A 26,175-nucleotide genomic window follows, 5' to 3' on the forward strand; every position below is an offset into this window, starting at 1 on the left:
TGTGGACTAAACTGACAAACAATTTAAAGAATAGCTGTTGTTTGGTTTTTAACAATCTCTTACAATATGTTTACTGGGGAAATAGCAATACCAAGAAATTGACTGGGGTACAATTAAATCTACCTACCAATCCACAACAACGAAATAAAATAATATCCCATGTAATCTCTGCATTTAGCTTTAATCTACTACCCATTAATTATGTGGAAATTTTCGAGGATACAGACAACAAGGACAATATTAGTTTTATACAAAAGTGTTATATTAAGAGTGGTGAGACTTATTTCTCCAAGTCAACAACAGTTTTCTCTAGCATATCCAAAGTTGTTGACCTAGATGAGTTGGGCCTTGTAGCAACAGGTAACTTGATACCACAAGTCTTAAGAAAACGAGCAAACATAACTTTTAAGCTTCTCCCATACCCTGTTAAAGAGATACAGCCCTTGTCTCTTATCACAGTGCTATCAGCCAAGAAGCGTAAGCTAGAACTGGATGAAATTGATCTAAAACGGAGGAAAATTGAGTTTTTAGAGGCTACAGAGAGCATAAAGGAGCAGCACAAACAACTTATAGAATTTGAGAAAGAAATAGAAAATTTGAGAGAGGAACTTGAGTCATATTTTTATTCACATTGGAGGAATTTTGAGCCTAGTGGGGTTTATAATGTGACTGCATTTTCTGTAAATAATAAGGGGAAATTTCCATATGTAGGTGTTTCAGGAGAAAAGGAAGGTTCAAAACATGTGTACATTGTAAAAGGATATCACAAAAATGTTTTTCTAAATGCATACAACGCAATAGAAGACCTTAAGAAAGTGGGTTATTTTGTAATCCCATACAACGAGCAAAAAGAAATTATTTGTCTACCAAGGGAAGAAATTATTTGTGAAATTATGACCAATGGCATGACAAGCTATAATGGTAACACATTTCCAAAAATACAGAATCTAAAATTTTTGTCAGATGTATGGAAAAACTTGGAAGACACCCCATTCACACAGACAGAAGTGGAGCAGTATAATAACATCACAATGCTGGAAATTAAAGGGAAAGTAAAAGTAGGACAGTGCAAAAGATTAGAGAATCTACAAGAAGGAACAGAATTAGTCATTATTGCAATAAAAGAAGTGTACAATAGAAACAAGATACGGTATATTTTACAGTTTGAGAGCCTAGAAGAATTGTATGTGTCTAACTATTGGTTAGAGGAGGAATTTGAGAGCTCTAACATTGATTTGAATTATAAAATTAGAATTAAGCTAGATGTTCTAAAGCATAACCCCAGTAGACATAAGGAAAGAGTTGTATTTTGTATTTAATTTAAGGTATTGTAAATAGTGGAAAATGTGAGTGCAGAGAAGGTTGTAATCTAATGTGACATCATCCAGGCTAAGAGCAGTGATGGGTGGAACCAAGGTCACGTGATAGGAGGAGGAGTGGTGGTCGCTGAAATTGCATCGCCGAAAGTAAAGTAAGGTGATTTCTTACCTATATGAAATGTGTAAATAAACTTTTTCTATGTTGAAAACAAATTTTTCATTCAGATATTTCCTTGTGCATTTTGGTTTAGTTTCAGTCTAGACTTGATTGAGCAAGCACGTATCGAAAAAGTTACGCCCACCTCATTTTGCTGTTAGCACGCGGGCTGCAATTAATTATTGCTGTTAGCACGCGAGCTGCAATTAATTTTTTAGAAGCGAGATACGCCCCCCTCACAGACAACTGTTACAGCTAAGTAGAGCTCGTGCCTTATCAATTAATTTTTTTAGAAGTGAGATACGCCCCCCTCACAGACATCTGTTACAGCTAAGTGCAGCTCCTACCTTATCAATTATAGTTCATAGCAATCAAGGACATGCAGTGTTTTAGCTTTGCAAAATTCAAAAAATTAACTCGGCTCTTGATGTCAATTTCATTTAATGAATTTGATTCAATTGCAAAGAATATTAAATTTTCAACAGGATTCCAAGATGTTGATTTACCGTTAACAAAAACAGAAAATGTACACTTTCCAATTTATCTGAGATTTTCGAATTGCTCGATATTCTAGACAGCGGCCATCTACATTATTGTAGTGCAAATGATTTGTCAACTATTGTTACAAATTCCGACAAACTTTGGAAATGCTTGTATGACATTGCAGATAAAAAATGTAAAAGAACAACTTAGATCATTGACCTCTCTCTGTTGAGATATGTCAGACATCAATAGAGCTTGATTTCCCCAAGTGAAATAGGTCTGAGGATATCTATACCTATTTTTGGATATGCTAGCTCATTCTAAATTTACTATAGATATTCTCGGAGAAACACTTAAACAATACGGTTTGTACAACACATGAAAATTCAATATAAATTGATTGAGTTTTCTTAACTGTCAGGTGGAAAGCAAACCATTATTATTATTAAGCATTAGATGTAGAAATATGCATTCACTTTAATTTGACAGTATGGATGTAGAAATATGGATTCACTTTAATCTGGCAGTAGAGTACGCTCGATCAAAGGAGAGTTTAGAAAGGTGTTGTTTGAATTCTCCTTCTCTAGCCTTTCGTAACACAAAGATCGCTGGGCAGAGAGAAGCATATGGTTTCACTTTAATCTGACAGTATAGGAACGGTCGATCAAAATGGAACTTAGTTAGTCGTTGTCTGTATTCTTGCTTCACTCGCCTTTCGTAATAGAGAATAGCAAAAAAGGAATTTAGAAGGAAGGGTGCCAGTAAGAGATGGAGTGAGTAAAAGAAGGAGGAAGCAGATGTGCCATCTGGCTAGAGTTGTTCAATCTCCGTCTGCTACTTGTGAGAAGCGAGGGGGCGTATCCTGCTCTTTCTCTAAAACCTTGAGCCGAGCGCTAACCATTAAGTGTTTGTCATCACCATCATGATAAGGAAAGCCCGCGTAGCACGCGTTCTTATCCATTAAGCTAATACCATCAACATGTTGATAAGGAAAGTTTGTGTAGCACGCAATGTACTTTCATTAAGCACACACACTTGTCACTTGGCTCTAATCACCCAAGCTAATAAGATCAAAAATGAGTGAGAATTTTGATTGTACAAGTTTCAATGAATTCTCAATTGAATTCTCAATTCCACCTGGTCAGGTGGAAAGCAAACCATTATTATTATTAAGCATTAGATGTAGAAATATGGATTCACTTTAATTTGACAGTATAGATGTAGAAATATGGATTCACTTTAATTTGACAGTATAGATGTAGTAATATGGATTCACTTCAATCTGTCAGTAGAGAATTTTTCCCTCAAAGGGAAATTATTTTTTCCCTCACTGAGAGAGAGAGAGAGATCACTCTCTCCTTCTTCATCCCCCTCGTCCTCACTGGGGGAGGGGAAGATTAGATTGGATTAGATAAGATAAGATTAGATTAGATAAGATAAGAGAGAGAGAGGGAGAGGGAGAAGGAGAAGGAGAGGGAGAGAGAGAGGGAGAGAGAGATTGATTGATTGATTGAGTACTTTATTTATGTAGATTACAATATATACTGGCTTATACACTTGTATACAATAGCTTGCAATACAGCAAAGTTATAGATGAATTTACATAATATAGACTAAGAAAATAACTATTGAACTGTATATCATATGAAAAAGCAATTTGTAATATAATAACTATAGATAATAATCATATTGTTATGCATCTACATAAATTGGCGGAGCTTTGGACATATCAATGTCCATTCTTTGGGAAGAGAGAGAGAGAGGGAGAGAGGGAGAGAGGGAGAGAGAGAGTGAGAGGGAGAGAGGGGGGAAATCTATTTTTAGAACACCCCCCACCCTCCAGGAGGGGGGAAGGGGAGGTGGGATGGACGAGGGGTGAGAGGGGGGAGGGGATTTCGAGCAAAAAAGCTTCCTTAAAGTCTTAAAATCCCTCTACTACACTGTGTGCCTGGATGGACTCCTCTATGAACTTTCATCTGTCTTTCCACCACCAACAGTCAGACTCTTCAAGTCATACCTTACTAATTGGTATTTTCAAGTCCAAATCCGTACCCCCTCTTCAATAGCTTCTTCAGCTCTCACCCCATCAACAGCAGGTGTCCCCCAAGGATCTGTGCTTGGTCCTATTCTCTGCTCCCTTTTCATAAACGACATGCCAGCTCTACCTTCAGTTCAAACCAGTCTCTTTGCAGACGACACCACTTTCCACTCCAGCGGCATGAATCTAGAGAGGGTCACCAGGAATGTTCAAGAGCAGTTGAACCTGCTCACACCCTGGTGTTCATCCTGGAAAGTGGAGATAAATGCAAATAAATGCGTGGCTGTCGCCTTTTCCAGAAAATGTAGACTTCCTTCCACTCTCACAATCCATGGCCACGCCCTGCCATGGTCTCCCACTGTCAAGTACCTAGTACCTCTGGACAGAACCCTTACCTTCAAACAAAACATTGACATGAAAATACAATACTGTCATGTGCTGTTTGGACAACTATTCCCTCTTCCAATCACCCCCTCTTTCCCCCTGAAGTTTCGGCTGCTCATATTCACAGTTCACAGCTATCATGAGGGCATACATGACCTATGCTGCTCGTGTCTGGTTCCCATACTTTTCAAAGACCAATAGAAAACGACTATTTGCCCTTCAAATCAGACTCATACAAACAATCTACAACTTTCACTACTCAGTGAACAATAGGCTACTCTATGAATATGTCTCCACTCCCCAACTGATTGTCTTCAATTAGCTCACATCCAGAAAACTTCATGACACAGCATGAACACAACCAGTTCAAACCAAAAAGCCACTCCCTTTTCAACAATGGTGGCCAGACTGATGGTCAGTGACTTGGCATCCAGGTCACCATTCTTTATTCTTTCTTCATTAAAAAAAAATATAATAATAATAATCAAATACATTCCAAAAAGCAAATACAATATTGTTCTCTGATTTCTAATGTGTTCCCTACAGGCTACCCTGTGTGGGACACTTGTATATATGTAATAAAATATTTATTTATTTAGCGTATGGCAGTATACACAACACATTTATGATCACAAAATTCGAAAAAAAAAAGAAAACAATAGAAAATTCATATATAAATCGAATGAAAATATCTTAGTCACTTTTGACCTGGAAATTAGAGGCATGCTTCCAGGGTATTTAAGTAGGCTATTGATGCTGGTTTAGCCACCAGGAAATCTTCATGTGCACCTGTGTATGCTGATCTGGGACATTCCTCCACTATGTGTCTCACAGTCTGGACTGCTCCACACTCACAGAAAGGGGAGTCAGCCTTCCCCCACTTATGCATCAGATAGGCACATCTACCATGATGAGTTCGTACCCTATTCAATGCCGACCATGTTTTACGAGGCAAATCGAAGCCTGGTGGCCTTTTGGTTACAAATGGGATGTCAATGTTCTGCTTTGCTGACCACGCTTGTTGCCAGGCCTCAGTTATACGGAAACCTGAATCTAAGGCTGTAATTGCCGTCCTAACCGGTGGCTTACGAGATTGCAGATGTCTCTGATTGGCATCTTGTATATCCTCATGTATTGGCAGGCTTCGATTTTCCTGTATCTTCTTGTACTCTCTAGTAAGGGCATTCATGCGTCGAAGATTTGGGGGTGGGATGTGACTCAACACCGGGAGCCATTCCACAGGGGTAGATTTTAGAACACCACCTATCATTCTCATTGAGTTATTTAGCTGAACATCAACCCTATGAACATGAGAGCTATTCATCCAGACTGGAGCACAGTACTCAGCAGCTGAAAAGACAAGGCTTAGGGCTGTAGAGCGTAATGTAGATGCTGAAGCTCCCCATGATGTTCCGCAAAGTTTTTGCATAATATTGTTTCGGGTTTTTAGTTTTTCTGCTGTCTTTGTTAGGTGCTCTTTGAATGAAAGTGTCCTATCAAGTATCACGCCCAAATATTAAAAATTAATAAAATAAATTAATAAAATATTAATACACACACACACACACACACACACACACACACCACACACACACACACACACACACACACACACACACACACACACAAACTTCTCCCAAAAAAGTGAATTTGGCAAAGAATAAAAAATAAATAATTAAATAGACAAATGAAATGAATATATACATATGAAAAATAAATAAATATTTATAAATATACAAATATATTACAACTATTCCATATTACAACTATTCTATATTATAACTATTCAGTTATATATTTTATAACTATTTCATATTATAAATCTCATATTATATCTAAAAAAAAATTGCCAAATTCACTCAAGATCTATTATATGGGAGCAACCAAAGAATTTCAGTTCTGTTAACTCTTTGAAGGGCATCAAAATTCATCACTTAATGTGCTAGAGGGGCACAGTACAAAAGTATCAAATTACATTAAAAAAGTGTAATTACCTAAATTATTATAATTATATAAATTATATAAATAACATATACTTATACTTGAAACATGGTTACTTACACTGACCACATATTGTATCAAGTCTGATAGAGCTGAAGCCATACATTTAGGTGGTTTTGTCAGTGGCTTGTGCTCTAAAACAGCTGATATAGACTATCAGAATTATAATTTATGCCCAGCTGATGATTTCAAAATCGAATGAAACCATTGATGCTTTATATCAGCTGTTGTCTGTTAGAAAATCACCTTAATTTTTGGCACCAGCTCTACTGGACATTTGAGTGAATGGGGATTTAGAATATGAAATAAGAATTCTGAATTATTAAAAAATAATAGCATAATAAAAAAAAATATCACTTACATATAAAATTACTTTGAATGCCAGTCATCAAAGCATGGTTTGTCCTTTCTCTGACACAATGGCACATTGCAAGTTATACAAAACCAGATGGTGCGCACAGGTTTTTTCAATGTGCTGCATTTTGCACATCTTGCCCAATGTTTATTTTCTTCCAAACGGATGTTTGCAGGAACAAAAGGCTTATGTTGTCGACGTTCCACAACTGACAGCACTGGCTTTGGAAACGGTTTCTCAGCTCCAATTTTCTCCCTCAGTTTACTGGAGAACATGTCCATATAAATATTCCTCCTAAAATCTTTATTGGAAAGCTGCTGCATGTTTAATTCCTTGTGCATTATAAACGCATTTATAACACAGCAATCAAGAAAATGATAGAATAATCTTGGCCACCACTTTTTACTTTTTCTGTCGATGCAATAGTCACCTTTCAACCTATCAAAATTGTCCACAAAATTCATATTTCCATTGTAGTCAGGGAGAATTTCTGGGCAAGGTACACTGATTTTTGTTCCATCCTTTCCTCTTCTTTGCACAGATAATGTATCATTTGGGTTATGGTAATTCGACATCAAGTTCACACACTTATTGTCTTTCCACTTGTACACAGAAATACCATGGTTGCTAACACTCCAATCAAATTCTCCTCTTTTCAGAAGTTTGTCATCTGTGAGCTTTAGTAAATGCTTTCTTGCCTGATTTACCGTTCCACAAGCTGAAATACTATTTTCTTTCAATCTCAAAAAAAGGGGATATGATGTGAAAAAGTTGTCCATCACCACAATATGGTTTTTTCCAGCAAGACTTGAACAGAATTGAGAGACAACACGCTCACCTAATCCCATTTCTACTGTGTCCTTCAGTTTTCCTGTGTAGATTTCAAATTTGAGATTATATCCTGAGCTATCGCACATCATCCATATTTTATAACCTCGTTTTATTGGTTTATCTCACATGAATTGTTTCATGAAGCATCATCCCTCAAATTTTACCATGGATTCATCTACAGCAACACATTCATGAGGGTTATAAGAGTCTGAAAATGTCTTTGACAAGATGTCCAACATTGGCCGAATTTTGTACAATTTATCATAGTCTGGATCCCCTCTTTTTGGCATCATCTCATTATCATTCACATGAAGATGAGACAGGAGCTGACTGAAACGTTTCACGGGCATCAGACTGGAAACAAGGTTGTTATGCAGGTCAGGCTGAGTGCTCCATTAGTCTCTATAGCTGGGTAATTTTTTTTATACCTATGTATAAATTAATTCCAAGGAATAACTTTAATTCTTCAATTGTTGTTGGAGTGATTTTTTTGTTGCCATTCTCATCCTCATCATCATCATCATCATCTTCTTCTTCTTCAGCCTTCCTTCTAGCACTTTTGGGCGGCCTGGGATGAAGTGCCTTCTGGGTCATGTACAGGTTGGTTTGAAAAACTAGATGCTCCAAAAGTTCATCTGAGAAAAGTTAGTTGAACAGCTTGTAAGGTGTTGGCTGTTCTATATCTCTTATTTTGGAGCTGATTCCAGTAGGGTTATCTTGTGAGAATTGTCTGTCTGTTTGTACAAGATTCACATTGTCCTTGTGCTGGCGTGCTGGATTCAGTATCAATTTCTTCAATTTGCCAACATTTTTCCAATTGCTTAGAGATGTCTGCGTTGGACACATGTTCAATGCTAGAAACGAAATTGGAAATGTGTTGATGGGTGACAGATGATTTATAAGCAGGAATGGAGCCCCAGACTACCCAACCTAACTTGGTATTCTGAAGAATACAGCTTTCGGACAGACGAATCTGACCAGGTAAATGAAGCATGGCGTAGACATCAACGTTTAAGAGTATGTCCACTCCTGAAATTCTGAAGAAGGTAGGATCGGCTAAAACGACATTGGGGGGGATATTGAAATCTGAAAAATTGAGTCCAGATGGTGGAACACTAGGAACAATTTTCTCTGTGACAATGCAATCGATGTGAGTTGACCAAGTTCGGTCAGGTGAGTGAATACTTAAAGATGACAAATTCAATAAGGTAGCATTACTGCCAGATACAGTGTGAACTGTGCTGCCAGTACAAATAGTGGGTAATTGAAGTTGAGTAGCAAATTGACGTGAGATAAAACAGCTGTCAGAGCCACTGTCGAGGAGTGTGCGGCAAATTACAGCTTGACCACTCTTGTCAAAGACGATCAGCTGGGCTGTAGGCATGATGCAAGTGCGTCTGCTATCAATGGATTTGATTTGTGGTGCGCTGTGGGCATAGCTGACTGTCTGATTGTGAGATTCAACAACATTTGTGGCAGGCTGCAAACTGGATTGAGATGAATCAAATTGACGACTTCCCTCAGAATTTGATGACTGAGGTCTAGAGGGAATTGAATTGACAACATTACTAGAAGTCGGCAACTGCTGGACAAGGCTAGTTGACATTTGCGGCGCAGGTGAAACCATGTGTGTCATCGGCACTGCTGAATTGGAGTTCATTGATGCTGGATGCACTGGTGACATTTGCGATGGCTGGTTGTATTGATTATCATACCTTAATTGTTGTTATGACTGATGAGGTATGTTATACTCACAGTACTGCATGCTCTGCGACAGATTTTTCACTGGATTGCGCGCATGGTTCGATGTTGTGACATAGTTGGACCTCTTAGGGACAGGACTTGACCCATGAAGTAGCGTGTGATGTCGTAAATTGCACGTCTTGCAGGAACCTTGACATTGGTGAGCTCGATCCCATGGCCGAATACAGTTGACACACAAAGATTTTTTCAATACAGCAGAGGTTCGCTCTGAAGTTGGAATTTTGAGAAGTTGATTACAATTGAAAATGTTGTGAGAGCCATTGCGACAAAAATAACACTCAGAAGTTGATGCTCTGTTGAAAACATTTGGTGAATTTGAAGTGTTGAAATTCATGATATTGGCTTTGGGCTGTGATGGTTGTCGACTGGTGCTAGGCTGGTTATTAGCCGGCGTATTGCGTTGCACTGATGTGCTGTTGAATGAGCTCAACAGTGCTTGTGCGATTTTATGTTGCGACTCTAAAAAGTCCCAAAGGCAATCAATGGTAAGTTGAGATTTGGTAGAACAAAATCTCTCCCAATCTCTAATAGTAGCATTGTCAAATCTTGACACAGTGAGAAAAATAAAAATGAGATCTTTCACACTAATATTGAGCACAAGGGCTTCAAGAGCAGAGATATTTGTCTTTTGATTGTCAATAAATAATCTCCACGATTGGGATGATCTACAGTCAAGTTTAGGAGGGTTGAGTATGGCTGAAATATGAGTTTCGGCAATTAATAATGAATTATCGTAACGTTGAGTCAAGAGTTCCCATGCTAACTCAAAATCTCCAGGAGGAGAATTAGAAATTCTGTTAAGTGCTTCTCCAGAAAGGACTTGACGCAGGTAATGAAATTTCAATGTATTATCAAGGTTACGGTTATTGATAACAAGACTTGTAAAGGTCGATTTGAAATTGAGCCAAGCGCTGAGACTGCCGTCAAATTTTGGCAATGGAATGTCCGGTAGACGAGCGCTCACCATGTGAGGAGAATCAACGTGATTTGAGTGAGATGGGGAGCTGACTTCACTTACTCTTTTAGTTTTCAATTCATATTCATATATGGCATTGGAGAGTACAGAGTTAACAGTACCAAAATTCTGGCGAATTTGGTGGCACAATTCAATGTCAACAGGCAAACCTTTGTTGGAAAGATTTTCAGTAGTACTATGAAAATTTTTCTTAAGCATTAACATCTCTTGTTTGAGATCTTCAGCTTAAAAAATAGTCATCACGATTTTGAATTTCTTTGATAACACCATCTTGAATTAATGAATCAATTGCCGATTGATAGTGTCAAGGTTGTTAGGAATGGTGGGAGATGGACATTGTCTGACCTCACCTTGAGAAACTTCACCTTCAAGGGTGACAAGCGAGTCGTTTGGATTCTCCATACTGAATTGTACAAAATATATATAGACTTGAAAAAATTAATAAATATTTGAGTAATATAAGAATAGATATATATGAATATAATGTTGAATGGACGTAATAAAACGATGTAACACAATAACTAGCACAATAAGTACACAATGGTTGATTATAGAAATTGTCAATGAAAACTAATCGGTTGATTGTTTGAAATAAATGAATGTCGTCAATGGTTTGTTGACTAGTTGCGTAAAAAATTAGTGATAATTGCACAATGAAAATTGCTTGTCAAGATAGCACCAAATGCGTGGTAAGTATTAATATTTGCATGAATTCAATGCATTTAAAAATATTAAGTAAATTGATGAATAGATAAGTCTCTTGACAGAAGAAAATTGAATAGTAATCCTAAACAATGTATGATGCTCACAGAGAAAAGATATTACAAAAGGTAAGTCGGTAAAATGAATTTACAGAATTGATAAATGGTTCGGTCTTACAAATTAAATAGCCAGCGACTGATTCGGTCCCCAGATGAATTGCCTTTAGACTTGGCAAGATGCGAGGTGCAGCATTGTTCTGAATGCTTCTGTGCTTGGAATCGGCTCTCGCTCAGGTCTGGGTCCACGAACAGTTTTTACAGGTTGGCTTGTTCACTGCGCCGATACAACGTAGTGTACCTTTCTGGCCGCAGTGCTGGTTCACCCTTCGATACTGAAATATATACGAGTATTATTAGAATGATGCAAAACTAATGTATGCTAGAATGCAGTTGATAAACATGGACGCTGACTGCTCTACCTGTATTGGGTATATTCAACTAACTACAGAGGACTTGAAAAAATTAAGGTACCCAAAGAGAAACTTGAAAATTAGCAATCCAATAAAATAGTTACGAATCACCACAGGATGTCAGACGATCCGTGCCCGGACGAGGACCAAGAAATAATGTTGACTGTCAGTAGATCGGGTTGTAAGGCCAATCTGCAAGGTAGTGGACTGTGTGAGAGTGTATAGATGAGATTTATATCTGATCTAGGCACTGACAGCTCTTCATTATTTGCTATGAGCAGATTTAAATACCTTGAATGTGTAGATCCGAAAAAATACCTCTGGTTTAATGTGCGTCTGAGCACAAGTAGAATGCACAAAAGTAGTGCAATAATGATGACTAATAATTGAAGAGTGATATATAATAAGTTTCTTATTATCCGTATGTAATGCTGATATTTGAATGTAACTATTGGAATGCTTAAAATTAATGTAGTTGTAATTAAAATAAAAAGAATAAGGAATGCACTCAAGTTGTTTATTGTACCTAGACTTTTTGCTACTACGTTTAAGAATAATGATACAATGTTTCAAAATGATGTTACCTCTGTGAGCGCAAAGATTGAGTAATACAAAAATAAAGTTGGGATTTCAATGTTAATGTTGAAATACACAATAGAGTATATTGATGCTGAAACTAATAATAGAACAATAATGACATCGAGTAATGATTGAATTGAACGTACAATTTAGCAATGTTTAAATGAATAAAATTTAAAATACTTGAAAAATGATAGTAAAGATGAGAATCCTAACCTGACTAATAAAATCAGTCGAGAGACAAAAAATCCTAGATAATAGTCCTGCAAATTCTTAGCAATCTTAAAGGTATGAAAGTACAAAAATTATATGAATATGAACAATTACCTAATTTCAAAAAAAAATGATAACTAGGAGTTCAGTTTAGGTAGAATCCAATCGTACCTGAAGCTTTCAAGCTGTTGACTATGTAACACTGAAAGAGGACAAATATAGCAACTTGGCTATAATGTATGCAGAAGGAGCAGAAAGTCTGTCCAGAACTGAAGGTTTGATTAATAATTAAAAATAGAAAAGGTTGAAAAATACCAAATACAATAGTCTATTGAAAGGAGACGAAGCTCAGCATATTGTATTACATAAGCGGGCTGGGAAATGACAGCTTAAAGCATGTCAAGTTACATGGGGAATATTACTATATGTAGAACACATAAGTAATAATAATATAAGATAAAAAATCGAATGATTGATAGTATTTAAATAGTTATTATTTAGGAATAAAAAGTTAATCAGGAACAAATTGATGGGATGAAGACTACCAGTAAACACAGTGCCTCTGAAAGGGTAAGTACAAAAATGTGAATATTAGAATAAGACTTCCCTGAATAATTAATGATGTGTTGCCGAAGTGATAGGCCTATGGTGACTCAAAATCCGTGGATGAAACTTGACTCCTGTCAAGTACATTGTAGTTGCAGACAGCTGCTGGGCTTATAGGAGTTGAACAATGAAGATATCTCGACTATATCCTGATAAACGGTGACTGATGCGGAAGAGAACTTGACTTGAATACGTTGAGATATTGAAAATTGAGACTGTTCCGATATTAAAGTTGATAATGAATATAACAACGAATGGGCACTTCACAAATTGAATGAGTTTCACTGGTTGAATGTTAATTGGAAAAAAGTTCCACCATGAGTTAAGTAGAATAAATTAATGTTTGAAGTTATGTCCTAAAGTTGATGTAATTGCAGTGAATAAATATTTGAAAAACGAGATAAACTGTTCTTGACAAATGAAATCACTGGCATCAGTAAGAATTGAGATTGACAAAGTTCGACTAAATAAATGATGAGTAGCTAAGACTGAGTAGCTAAAAATGAGTAGCGGTTGACGATGAAAGGCAAACTGCACTTGCGCAAATTTCCTGAGTTGAAATGTTGAATAAGGTAAGCTGCACTTGCACAAGACTTCCCAAGTTGAAAATGTATCTCCTATGAGCATACAAGATGAATGAATGTAACCGCTAAATAATGTGTACTGATGCTCAGTAAAATTGAAGTGATAAACAATGAATCAAAAGTTCATATTGAGAATTGTTGAAAGTTCATGTAGAATTCATGGTGGAAAAGAATGTTGAAATTACTTACAGTTCATAACACTAATATGATGAATAATTGAAAACGTGGTACGCAGAAAGCATGGCGTGATTTGCAAAAGGGACGCTCAGTAGAAAAGTCCCGAAAGGTATGTTAAACTCATAGAAATTATGGTTGAAAAACGTTCACTGATGATAAATGTGTTGAATGGTTATTGAATAAGCACACAAACTAGGACATAATGAATGATGAAAAAGGATAAAGTTTTCCCAAGATGGACGCGTTAAACTAAGATGTTACATTGTATGGCTGTACAAAGAGAGTGACGCTACTTGCTTGCTGGTTGACAAAACAGTTTCAATGAAACTGTGACATCAGAGATCGCATGACAAGTGAAATGTTGTCCGTGGACTGTAGCAGCGGTAGATTCAAATATTACAAAAACAAGATGGACGACCATAAAACTGGCTAAAATATGAGACGAAATCTAACAGGTAGCCTTATGAATCATAATATATCCTTGAGTTACAATAATAAAAACAATTTTCAATAATAAATAAATGAATAATTGAAGCATTTATAATTGAAATTTCATTATTAAAAAATTGGAAACCTGAATTCACATACTATCTTAACCAGAATATTGTTTTTATAATGCATAATTCTGTTTTGTTCAAATTGAATTACAGTAGATTGAATTTTCAACTGTACCACCATAAAGACCTCATAAAATGACCGAACATGAGTGTCATGACTTGTATTTATAGACCTTGGGCAGTGAACTGTGATTACTGCCAGCTGTTTACTACTTAGGTTATGTTGTAACACATTGTTACTGGCCATGTAAGTTTTTTGAAATTATTTTATTCGCAGTTTTTATAAAAATGTAGGTAGGTGGAGAAGAAATGTTGTGTACATCTCATGAGTGAAAAATGTTTTTTCCCACAGTTACCAGAAAAAATGCTCAATCAATTATAGTACCCAAAATACCTTATTCCCAAACCCAGTGCGGGAATGTAGATTTGAGTGCAGCAAAAACTTTGTCACACTCCAAATTTGCAACATAACAACACAAACAGCATTTAACACGCTTTATGACGGTAGACTGCAGCAAAGTTAGAGAAATGTTGGTAAACCTGAATATGTTGCTGGCTGGAAATTTTTGTAAAATAGCTGATTATTACCATGAGATATTGAATTACAAACAGTAAATAAACAAGAAGTTTTGATAGTATTCAATATCAGTATTTTATTTTTATTCAAGTTATCATGAACGATTTTTTATGTGTGAGATGCCTATATTTTTAACTGGAAGACATTGGAAACATTTATTGACCATTTTTATGATCAAGGAATCAAGTAGTTTTATATCTTCATTTACTTTTGTGGTTGGTTTACTCTTATTACTGATACTAAGGTTATATTTTCAGAACAATAATGTATCCATTAGGTTTGAAACATAAATATTTACACTTCAAATAAAATTTATTCAATTCTTCAACTCCCCGAAACATCTCTACTCACATTTTCGTAGAACTACTTCAATTAATGCCCTTGATGAATTAGAAACAGAATACAGAATAGATGTTATTGAATACCATAATCAAAAACACTGGATTTACAATATTGTTTACTCAACAGTGACTTGAATGATTGAAGTTCAGCATTTCAGGTTAATGTAATGTCTATATAATATAATTTAATCACATTTTAAATAATGCAGTAGGCCTATAACCTTGATCATACATTTCATGCGGCTACTGGGCGATTGGTCAGAAAAGCAGAAAGGCCAAATAAACACGTTTACTAACGTATTTACAAGAAAAAACAAGCTGGAACTATATTTTCACACTAAATGTGTATAATATATCATTGAGATTCAAAATTGAGGATATTTGGAACTGGAATAAATAGTACACATGAAAATTTCATAGAATGGTCAGGTTAGAAGTCTGTCCTGAAGGCTGATCACTAGCCTAATCCTTGATCAGTCCTGGGCCTATTAACTTATTTATTTATTTACATTAATAGAAAATTTAAAACAAGCTTAGAGCTTTGATCGCATAGACAAATTAATCAATAAAACAAATTAATGGTCACCCTTTAAGTATAAGCAAAGTTTTGCTGCATAACTTTTGTGTTTTCAGATGGGAGAATATTAAACTGTTAGTCACAGGTGAAATATAACATTTGTGAGGCTCATTGATGGCTCAAAATACATATATTATCCAGACAAGTGAAATGGCCATTTCTACACTTGCTGATGACTTCTTGTAGATGAAGTATTATTATAATTGAATCTCATATAACTTTATAATATTCATTCTATTGTCACTAAGACTGAATTTGAAATAATTCTGTTGTGGAATGGTTGCAATATTTATTATCAGCATTAAAAATACTAAAGATTTGCACAGACAAACATTTTATTTGGTATAGGAAATGTTCACCATCTATTACTGATTTTTCACATTCTATGGTAACTGTGGGAAAAATTTAATGTGCAATACCTGCACAAAGTTTCTTTGCTGCATTCAAGAAACCATCATTCCGCTCTCGCCTACAGCTCGTGCATAAACGTTTCTTTCGGTGCAGCAAATAACTATTTCGATCTTAGGGAAATCAATCTCACCCCTCAGGGTGAAAAAGCGGTATTTTTCTCTCTATATATACAAATAACTATTTTTTGAAATTGTATTGTGTTGATGCGTGAATACATTTTTGGAATTCTATTTTGTTGATGAGTGAATACATTGGATTGAATTTGTTGAATAGAGTTGCTATCGAGCTTTGGAAGCGATCGGACGTATTTTGAGAGAGCTCCATCTTATCTTCAGATAATGATTTTGTTGGAGCAGTACCGGGCGTGCATTGGTTTGTCTGCCATTATTTCCGTATTTCAAATGAATTCGGTTGTGAAAAGTGGAATTCGGACATATTTTTATTTGAATATGTTTATGGTATTGAGTGTTATCCTGATGTTGCTGTTGATTGGAGGAATGGAACAAAATCCAGGTCCGTCGGAGCCAGTTACCAACATAGATGATATATCAATATATGTGCCAAGTTGGACAGCATTCAGGTAGTGAGTGATAAAAAATATGATACCAGAAATAAAGGAGTCGCAAAAAAACTTCAACTTAGTTTTACGGGTGTACAAATGAACATAACAAGAAGGAAGACAGATTTCAGGGATCTTGAAGAAGAAAATAATTGACTTCATTCATATGTGGATTATCTAGAAGGATAAAAATTTGTTGTTCAAATTTGTTATTTTTTGGTATAAGTGAATATCATGGTGAAACATGGCAGGACAGTGAACCGTTCATGAGAGGAATAATAAATGGGGTAAGGTGGATTCATTTGATTGTGAGTGATATTGAACGTGCACACCGGCTAGATGGAAAGAAAAACACTAATCAACCCTTAATAGTCAAGTTTCTCAGTTATAAAAAGAAAATGGAGGTTCTTAGTGCTTGTGCAAGGCTGAAAGGCACATCAATGAGAGTGGAAGAAATATAAGAAATACTATCGGTTATGTCTTAAGTATGTCGTTTTGTTTGTCATATAATCAATTATTATGAGTATATGAATGTCTGTCATGAGTATAGTCTAGTATTTACGATAACGTCTTTATTGGAAATTGTCTTATGTGAAGTTTTCTGTATGGAAAATTTGAAAGTAATGGAATAAAAGAAATGCACACTTTTCTAGACGGTAAGTTTGTAAAACAGCCTTTCTTCATTCACGCAGCTAGAAAACGACACATTTCAGTGTAAATCAACTTTATATGTGCACGCCAAAAGCTTGAACCAACGATTTTGAAATGGTGTTCCATGGTAACATTTTGCACTAGACATGTAATGGAACAATTTACGATTGGAACTGGAACAATTTACTGTAAACAGAATGTACACATTATCACAATGTGATCGGATGTTGGTAATTCCTCTGTGATTGACATATCTAAGCTGATATAGGCTAGTTGTATATTAACCCAGATGAGATCTATAGTGCTGTTACCTCTATTACTTAAATGAATGAATTGAGCAGGACTATCTCCTCGACATCTACCATTTAGTACTATCATAGGGTATTTTTCTAGTAGGCCAACAAGTCTGTACGCATTATTATCAATTACTTTATCTACTGAACTTCTCTCGGTAAAAATATCTGTATTGATCAAGCTATTATTTTCAACCTTTGTTAAGTTCCCCAATATGAGTATTGAAATCACCCCCCCAGTATAAATGGGATTGAGGAAATAAGCAGTTCATGTTTTTCCAGCACTGCTTCCAAACCACATATGCTAGATCTCACTTTATAGGGTTTCATATAGACTGATCCTATCAATAAATCTGAGCTATCTGCCTTTGCTCTTCACCTTGTTCCTATTCGATATTGAGACATATGTAGGCTGCAAATAGACAGCGGTTACTGCTACTTGGTTTAGTGTTGGGCATCCTGCCCATGACGTCAGAAAAGCAATGGAGTGGAGTCTTTGTATTATGCCAGTCAGGCAGTATAGTTTTGTAAAGTCTTTTTGTGAGTTAAAAGTAATAAGTCAATAAAGAATCAAGTGTCTTACAGTCTTTTATTAACGAGTACTCCAAATAATCATATTAAAGCATAAACATTATACTTGGGAGTCTGGTTTTCTTGTAGAGGAAGATTCAGGGAGGCTTCGAATAGGCTACCAAAAAAAGTTATGTGTGCGACCGATGCTCTTACCCTTTCTATCCCAATTTATGAAAAAACAAGATGAAAAAATTATTCTGGTGTTTTTATGTTTCAAAACACTCTTGAAAATGAGAAAATAATTTTTCCCAAATTTTTCTCACCCTCCAGGGGTCCCTAGGGGTATGTTGTTTCAAAACAACATTGGGACATTTGGGTAATTTCAAATATGTATAGTAAGAAATTTTGGTTTTGCATTAGAAAAATCAATGGTACTTTCATCATGCTTTATTCAAGGAAAGGTGAATGATTTCATTATGGAATCATTCCTAATCAATAATTTTTTTTTGATTTCAACATTATAACAATGAAAGTCACATAATAAAATTCTCAAGTGTAGTAAAATGGATTCTCAAAAATGTGATACACAGAACCAGATTTTGGTGACTAACTTATTTATTATATTCATAACTGAAACATATTTTCATAATATAAAAACGTGAAATTGAAACTTAAATTAAGGTTCTGAATATCATAAATTTCCTACCTTTTTAAAACTATATTTTGGTTACTAACTTATTTATTATGTTTATAACTAACTGATACATACTTACATAATATGAAACAAACTAAAAACTGAAAATTGGGGTTTATCATATTATAAATTTACTAATTTATCATATTTACTATTTTTGTAGAACAAGTTGTTCCTTGTAGCCTATTGGATTTTTTTATTTTATCTATGGTAATCATTGAAGCACATTCTGTTTGGGACTGAGCAAAGACATACTCCACATTTTGTGCAATACACCTTGGTGTACCCAGTCTTACACAGCTTGCAACGTCCTTGTTTTGCAAAATACCCATGTTCCTGCCCAATATTTCTTCCAGTGTCTGGAGAAAAAGGGAATTATGAAGCTAGGTTACACTATGTAGCCGGAACACCACACCACACCAGATTTTTATAAAATATAATCTTGAATATAGATAAGATAATGGTGAAAATCTCCACTGAAATTGGTATGTTTTGTCTGAATGAGTTCTCTGCCACTATATTTTATAATTATAAATTAATATATTTTTTATGAACGTGTGCGTTGTAGAGTTTGGTTGCTGGTCAGAATAAATCATCATTAGCCAAAGTTTAATTTTTCTAGTCATGCATAATTCTCCTAGTCATTCCTTACTGGTTTTCTGATCTATTATTTACTATATTGTTTCTGTTAATTATTGTTATAAGGTTACCTACATTGTATCTTGTTGAGTGATATATTGAATATAGATATTATTTGAATGTTATATTGTTTCTAAATGCTGATACCTGGATAGTTACTCTATTTGTATGAAATATGTTCAATAACAAATAAAAATTTTGATTGATCAATTGAATTGAATTTGTCTCAATTGCAGGGTATTGAAGGATACTGGTGGAACTCAGGCAACTACCAAGGTAGTCCTTCTCGACCTGCGTCCCCCTCAGAAAGGTTCCCATCACCCCAACCTTACTCTGCCGGTAACGAAAGTCCCCCCTCACCTTTTCACAGCTCACATGGAGTCAAACCATGGGAACCTGTGAGTCCTCAACCACAACATCATCAACAACAAAACCAATCACCACAACATCGGCAACAACAAAACCAACCACAACAACATCAGCAACAACAAGACCAACCACCACAACAACCCAGAGGAAAAAATAAGAGACCAGCACAATCAGAGCAGCAATCATCATCAAAACGACAAAATACAGGACCACCTTTGCCCAGTGCAACTTCTGCAATTGTTGGTGAGTAGAATCGAATCATGTATGTCATCAATAGCCTTTAGTTCATAATCCAGGAGACCAGACTCCTTCAAATATCAAGTATCAAATTATCTGGATTATTCAAATAGTATTTTTTATTATTCAGATTATTCAAAGTATTCAAATTTGTTACCGCCAAATAGCAGTAAGTGAATTGACGTTTTGAGGATTTCAATATTTGTGTTGATTGAATCTGATAAGTCAATAATTTCTATATTGAAAGCTGTATCTACATTAGTCAAGATTCCTGCTTGAATTCAAGTTCTCTTTGATGTTACCGAAAATAACTCTTAGGGCCGTTTGCACAGTGACAGTTTAAACTAAATTAAATTTTAAACTGGATTGAATCTGTGTCAAGTCTCATTTGCCACCAGCTGAGTGAATTCAGTTTAAGCTTTGACTGTGCAAACCAAAGACCTTTAAGAGATATAGACCCACAATGCCTATGCCTTCCCAATGATAGCTCTTACTTGGAATTGAAGGCCGCTGAACCGAAATATTCTTAGTACGAAATTGTCTTAGTATGCTACGTCATTTTGACGTCACCGGGCATGCGCAGAAGGCCGAAATAGAAATAGTAGTCATGCGCACTGGTCGAATTATTCTTAGTATAATGACGTCATCAATGACGTATAATGACGTCATTGCGCATGCGCTGTACAGTTCTACACCATCACAGTAACAAGTTAAAGCTCACGCACGCGAGTCCGCGTGATCAGTGTTACCAACAATAGAAACTCTAAACTATAATTTCCCTATGGATTCCTACAGCAAGATTTCTTCCCTAGAAATAGCTTGGCTCAACATCAGATCATTACTGTAGTAACTCAAAAAAGCTGTACTCAAAAAGCTCTTATGTTTCTACTCTAGGGGAATTATCTATTAGAAGTGAACTATAAACAATCAATATTCATTTGATGGATTAATAGATTACTATGGCATTTCTTCCCACATTACCATTCATCAAATCGATTTTTAAGGCTAAATAATTTTTTTTAAGGAAAATATCAACTTATTTCGAGTTGATACAGTAATGCAAAGGAAGTTGAGTTCAATTTTTCTACTTGATATCATCTGGTGAAATTTAAACAATATAACATTTCTATTTGGAGATTGATTAATTAGTTTATTGATCAAATTAGCAATTATTAGTTTCATATTTCATTTCAAATTAAGGGTCAAGTTGAGGGTCTCAACCAACTTATTTTTTAATTCCTCACACTAACCTTTCAAATCAATGTGAAGCGACTGTATTCAAATTCACACCATTCTTCTACAATGGATGATTATATTTTCAAGGTGCCCAGGGGATGCATATTACATGGGGGGGGGGAGAGAGTTTCTTAATTCAGTGGGGGGGAGGGTGTGTTCACCCGTGTTATCATAACAATAATTTCAATCAATAGAATATTAATTTGTTCCTTTCAATAGATTCAATGCTTCACATTGAGTTGTGATCGATAGATAGATACTATATCAATAGATACTATAGATATTATACACTAACATGATAGAACATAATTTCGACTTAGATTACATCATCAATGTCCTTTTAAATGATATTCTATTGATTTGGAATGTTCACTCAAAATCAAGAGGAAGAAGACTTTCAATGATAGAAAATGAAACACATGTTGCAATCTATTATTATGACAATAATCCAAGGTTATGCTCCACGAAGTTCCATGATGATTTTGCAATTACTAAATATTCGCAATTGCATTTCTTTTGTTACTCCGAACTCTCCAATAACTCTTCAGTTAATTATTAATTTGAATATAATTATATGAGAGATTTTGAATATTAACATTAATAATTAGAGCTTACACATAATATTAAAATTCATATTCATAATCATATTATGATGACTGCTGCAATAGATTGAAATATCAATATTTCAATATATTTGTCTTTCCAAGTTTTCTCCAATTTTGAAATGAGAAAGTAAGACTTTTAAAGATACAGAAAAATTTTAAGACTTTCAAGATACAGAGTATTGGATACAGACTTTTGAATACCGATTTCATTCAAGATGATTCACTGAAGTTTATACTTTTGACTAAGCTTGTACTTGAAATCGTTTTGGATAGGGCCTATGAGATACTTAGGTTTCACTCCAATTGAAATTTCGTGGGGTACTAATCCCCCTCCCCCGTCTATGCGTTCTTGAAATTCTTGGGTTCTCTCTAAATCAATAAAATTCTTGTGTGGAGGTCCCAAAAAAGCTAGTGATGTAGTATGACTGACGATAATTTGTATAGATGGGGGGAGTGTGTGGAGAAGCTAATTTTTTTCTGAATCAATGTGGTGGAGGGTAAGGGGTCAACCGAGTAAAGCAAGTTTGATAATGATCTTGATGTGTTGTGAAAATCATTACTTCAATACTTCAGTATCTTATCATTTAGAACACTTTATAAAACTTTAATAGCCTACACTTGATAATACTCGATAATACTTTAATATACTTAGCAATACACAAAATTATGGTGGAGATGCTACTGATCCATGACAGACGGCAATCATAAGTGTGGTGATTTAAATTTCGACAATGTATAGGATGTATTGGGCCATCTATACATGGTCGAAGACTCAAGATAATACACTATAGCTCTCTAGAATCGACATCCACGAGAATAACATTCACAATTTAAAACTACTATAAACTAGAACTTCGCTTTGCTCTTTGAATAGGAATAGAATTAGTGTTAAGAAGCCAATTAATTGTAATAGTGTGAAATTGAGTGAATGTTATTGCAGTTTTTTTTCGTGTATCAGGTCTAAACCTGAAAGTATTTTTAAAGTATCTTAAAGTATTTTTCATTGAAGTTTCTGGCTCGTAGTTATTAGTTGCTAAAATAGGTGACGATTAAATATTGCTGAGAATCTGTGCATTTGGATGAACGAGTACACTGTAAGCTCCCAACTAATCACAGATTCAAATAGATGTTTGATAGTAGTATAATGTCAATAAATTTTACAGGAGAGGAGAAACTCTCCGCCGTTTACATTGGTGCACAACGGTGGGATAGACTGCAAGAGTGTCTTTCGAACCTCATGTCTAAGAAGTAAGATAAGAAAGAAGTAAGGATAAGAAGTAAGAACTTTAGTTAGTTCTTAGTTCTTGAAGACCTAAACTTATTTTAGTTCTTTGTAATTAATAGTCCACGTTGGGCCATGAAGATAACTAAGAGTCATGGTATAAAGAAATTCTCGGCGACATAATTTGATATCCGGACTAAGGTGAAGAGGTTTATAGAACACCTCCACCGGTTACAGATTGATATCCGGTGTGAGGTAAATTGGTTTATAAAACACCTCCACCGGTTCATTATAAAAGACCTTTCTAGTATTCAATGTATTGATATCACTGCGACTTTGATGTTGCCTCTTCTTACAAAAATAAATACTTCTCTCTCAATGGAACACTTGAAGAAAATTTTTGCAAACTGGCTAGGGAAACAATAGTCCCATCTGTACTCCAGAATTCGAAGAAACTATGCTGTGAGGGTCAGCTGTTGTTGTAGATATTCTTATTGTTATGAATATTCGACACTTTCCTTCGAAAACTTCCAGATTGTAGACTGGACAGACAATAAGCCCTCTTGTGAGAAAAGCACCATGTTCCTTCAGCTAGAAAAGGTTTTGTTATGGAATACGTTTGAACCTCCGATAACATCACCCTATGTTTTTGGCGACCCATTCCCCTCTTAGCAGGTCACTTTCGACTCATTTATGTGATTCGAACAAGAATGCAGCTTTCAAAGCCAAACAGCAATACAAACATGGATACAAAGAACTTCTTTCCTCTTCAAAGAAGATGAGTGAATATTTTAAGATGATATACAATATTGTCCATATATGATTGCTAATAAAAGGATGGAGAAGAGAATTACAATCATATTACTTTCTCTTATAATCATATTCATTCGCAAAGTTGAAATAGATCTTTCCTGTTGAATCTATGATAAAAAACGTGAACTATCTCGATTTCCGGGTTTCAAAAATGGCCATGAAAAATTTTTTGTGGAATCTATCGATTGGAACTCAACAGTTATGTAATCAGGGTGATTCCCCCTGCCTAGAACTGTGGTTCTCACCTCTCAATTTTCAATTCAGTATTCCTTGGTGAAAACGTGAATTTTCTTGATTTACAAGTTCAAACTAGCCATAAATAATTCCGTATTTATTTTTTTCATTATACTTACTGGTTCTGAATCTACGATGACCTCCTCTTCATAGAACTTTCATAATCGATTATCTATAAGCATATTTTGTGCTCATCTGACCAAAATACATTTATTTTGTAGAACTTGAAGGGCATTATTTTTTTGAATCCTGTTGTTCCAAATATTACATGGAACTATTGTCATAACTCATAAGGAACTGTAGAATTATTGATTCTACATCCAGAACAGTCAATTTTCGATGTAGTTCTGGATAATGTTCTTCCAACTTTTCACTGGCGTTGGTAATTAATAGTAAAGTCAAGCGCTGGCTTATCTTGGATCTCTATTATTCGTAGTTTTGCATGCATAAACTCTCAATAATTCGTATATTCTATATTTAATTCATACATCAAGAATCAAGGGAGAGAAAGATAATGACCACAGTGTGGGCTAATGGCTAACTAATTGAGTTGATTGAATATTTTTTTAATCAGCTTATAATTCTGAAATTTTTCATCTGCCATTTTAAAAATATGTCATTAGATATCTCATCTCCCAATTAACAGAATAGCTTGAAACTTGGAATTTAAGTTCCTTACACTATAATGATCCGATACGAACAATTTCGATCAAATGCAATACAAGATGGCGGCTAAAATGGCGAAAATGTTGTCAAAAACAGGGTTTTTCGCGATTTTCTCAAAAACGGCTCAAACGATTTTGATCAAATTAATACCTAATGATATTCATTGATAAGCTCTATCAACTGTCATAAGTCCCATATCAGTAAAAATTTTAGGAGCTCCGCCCCATCTATGCAAAGTTCGATTTTAGATTCCCAATTATCAGGCTTCAGATACAATTCAAACAAAACATTTCTAGCGGAAAGATTGAGCATGAAGAACTGTACAATTAATGTTCAGTAACATTTTCACCTAAAATTGAAAATAAGCTCGGAATTCGAGAATATGTTGTTATTCAATTGCAAACTGTTGATTCTATTAAAACATTCACTATAAAGAGATAGCAGACTTCGTGTGTCTCTAGCGTTATTGTCCTGTCACCAGCTGGCTCAGATCTTGGAATAGTAGACTTGAGATGCGCGTAAACACTAGCGTCAGTTGATCATTTTTCATAACGGCAAGGAAAGTTGTGTGAGTGCGCCACACCAGATTTTTTAAAACTTTTAATAGCTTGGCTGGTGTCTTTCCAAGAATTAGTTTTTCTTGATGCAACACTGACATAAGTATGAATATGTTTATAAAGAAGCAGATACATAATAATATATAGATTCAGCATTATATACATATACATTTTTTCTCTTTTCGATAATTAGAATCGTGAATAACACATGTGAGAGATATAAAGTTGAGTAGTAATGGTTTTTAAAACATTCATATAAAAAATAATAATGATAGCCTACATTTTTTGAATATTCCAGATAAATTATTGTATTGGTTGTATATTTTTGTGCAAGATATTTTTCACGGAGTGCAAGAGATTTTTAATTACCTAATTCTGGACTCAAAAATCAATGGATTTTATTTTGTATAATTTAAAATCAAGTTATAACCATTTATGTAATTTTTTAGTAATGATGATTATTTTATTTTTTCTGTAATTTTACCACAAATACTGGTTAGAGTGATCAACTTAGTTCCTATTTTTAAACTGTAATTTGCTATGCTTTTGTGAAAAGGAATCTATAAATTTCATTTAATTTTTTCATTTTAAACGAAATTAATTTCACGAGAACCTATCAGAAATAAACTATATTAAAAAAAGATTCCTTCAGTTCTCTAATTGTCTATTTCTATTGAAGAGTAGCCATAACGAAAATAGATAATTCTCTAAGGGCTGTTCGCACAGTGACAGTCTAAACTAAATATCATTCTAAACGGAATTAAATCCATATCAAGTCTAGTTTGT

At 35.0% G+C, this 26,175-nt stretch overlaps 3 protein-coding genes across 4 annotated transcripts in view; 1 reads left to right on the plus strand and 2 right to left on the minus strand.

The window, feature by feature from the left end:
- The window catches only part of LOC120354191 (piggyBac transposable element-derived protein 4-like), a 34,610-nt gene extending 25,982 nt beyond the window's left edge, over positions 1-8,628 (minus strand). The window contains exon 1 of the mRNA XM_039440756.1: positions 6,744-8,628. Within this exon, the coding sequence (XP_039296690.1) occupies positions 6,752-7,657 (906 nt within the window). The 5' untranslated portion in view covers positions 7,658-8,628 and the 3' untranslated portion in view covers positions 6,744-6,751. The remainder of the gene's footprint in view (positions 1-6,743) is intronic.
- The window catches only part of LOC111058137 (sodium channel protein Nach), a 475,868-nt gene that overhangs the window by 254,110 nt on the left and 195,583 nt on the right, over positions 1-26,175 (minus strand). The gene's annotated exons all lie outside the window — the stretch shown is intronic.
- LOC111048271 (uncharacterized protein DDB_G0283357) overlaps positions 1-26,175 on the plus strand; it is a 101,706-nt gene that overhangs the window by 32,123 nt on the left and 43,408 nt on the right. For both annotated transcript variants that reach the window (XM_039440759.1, XM_039440758.1), the window contains exon 3: positions 19,687-20,062. In XM_039440759.1, the coding sequence (XP_039296693.1) occupies positions 19,687-20,062 (376 nt within the window). The remainder of the gene's footprint in view (positions 1-19,686; positions 20,063-26,175) is intronic.

The sequence above is a fragment of the Nilaparvata lugens genome, chromosome 14 (genome assembly GCF_014356525.2).
Source record: "Nilaparvata lugens isolate BPH chromosome 14, ASM1435652v1, whole genome shotgun sequence".
Classification (NCBI taxonomy): domain Eukaryota; kingdom Metazoa; phylum Arthropoda; class Insecta; order Hemiptera; family Delphacidae; genus Nilaparvata; species Nilaparvata lugens.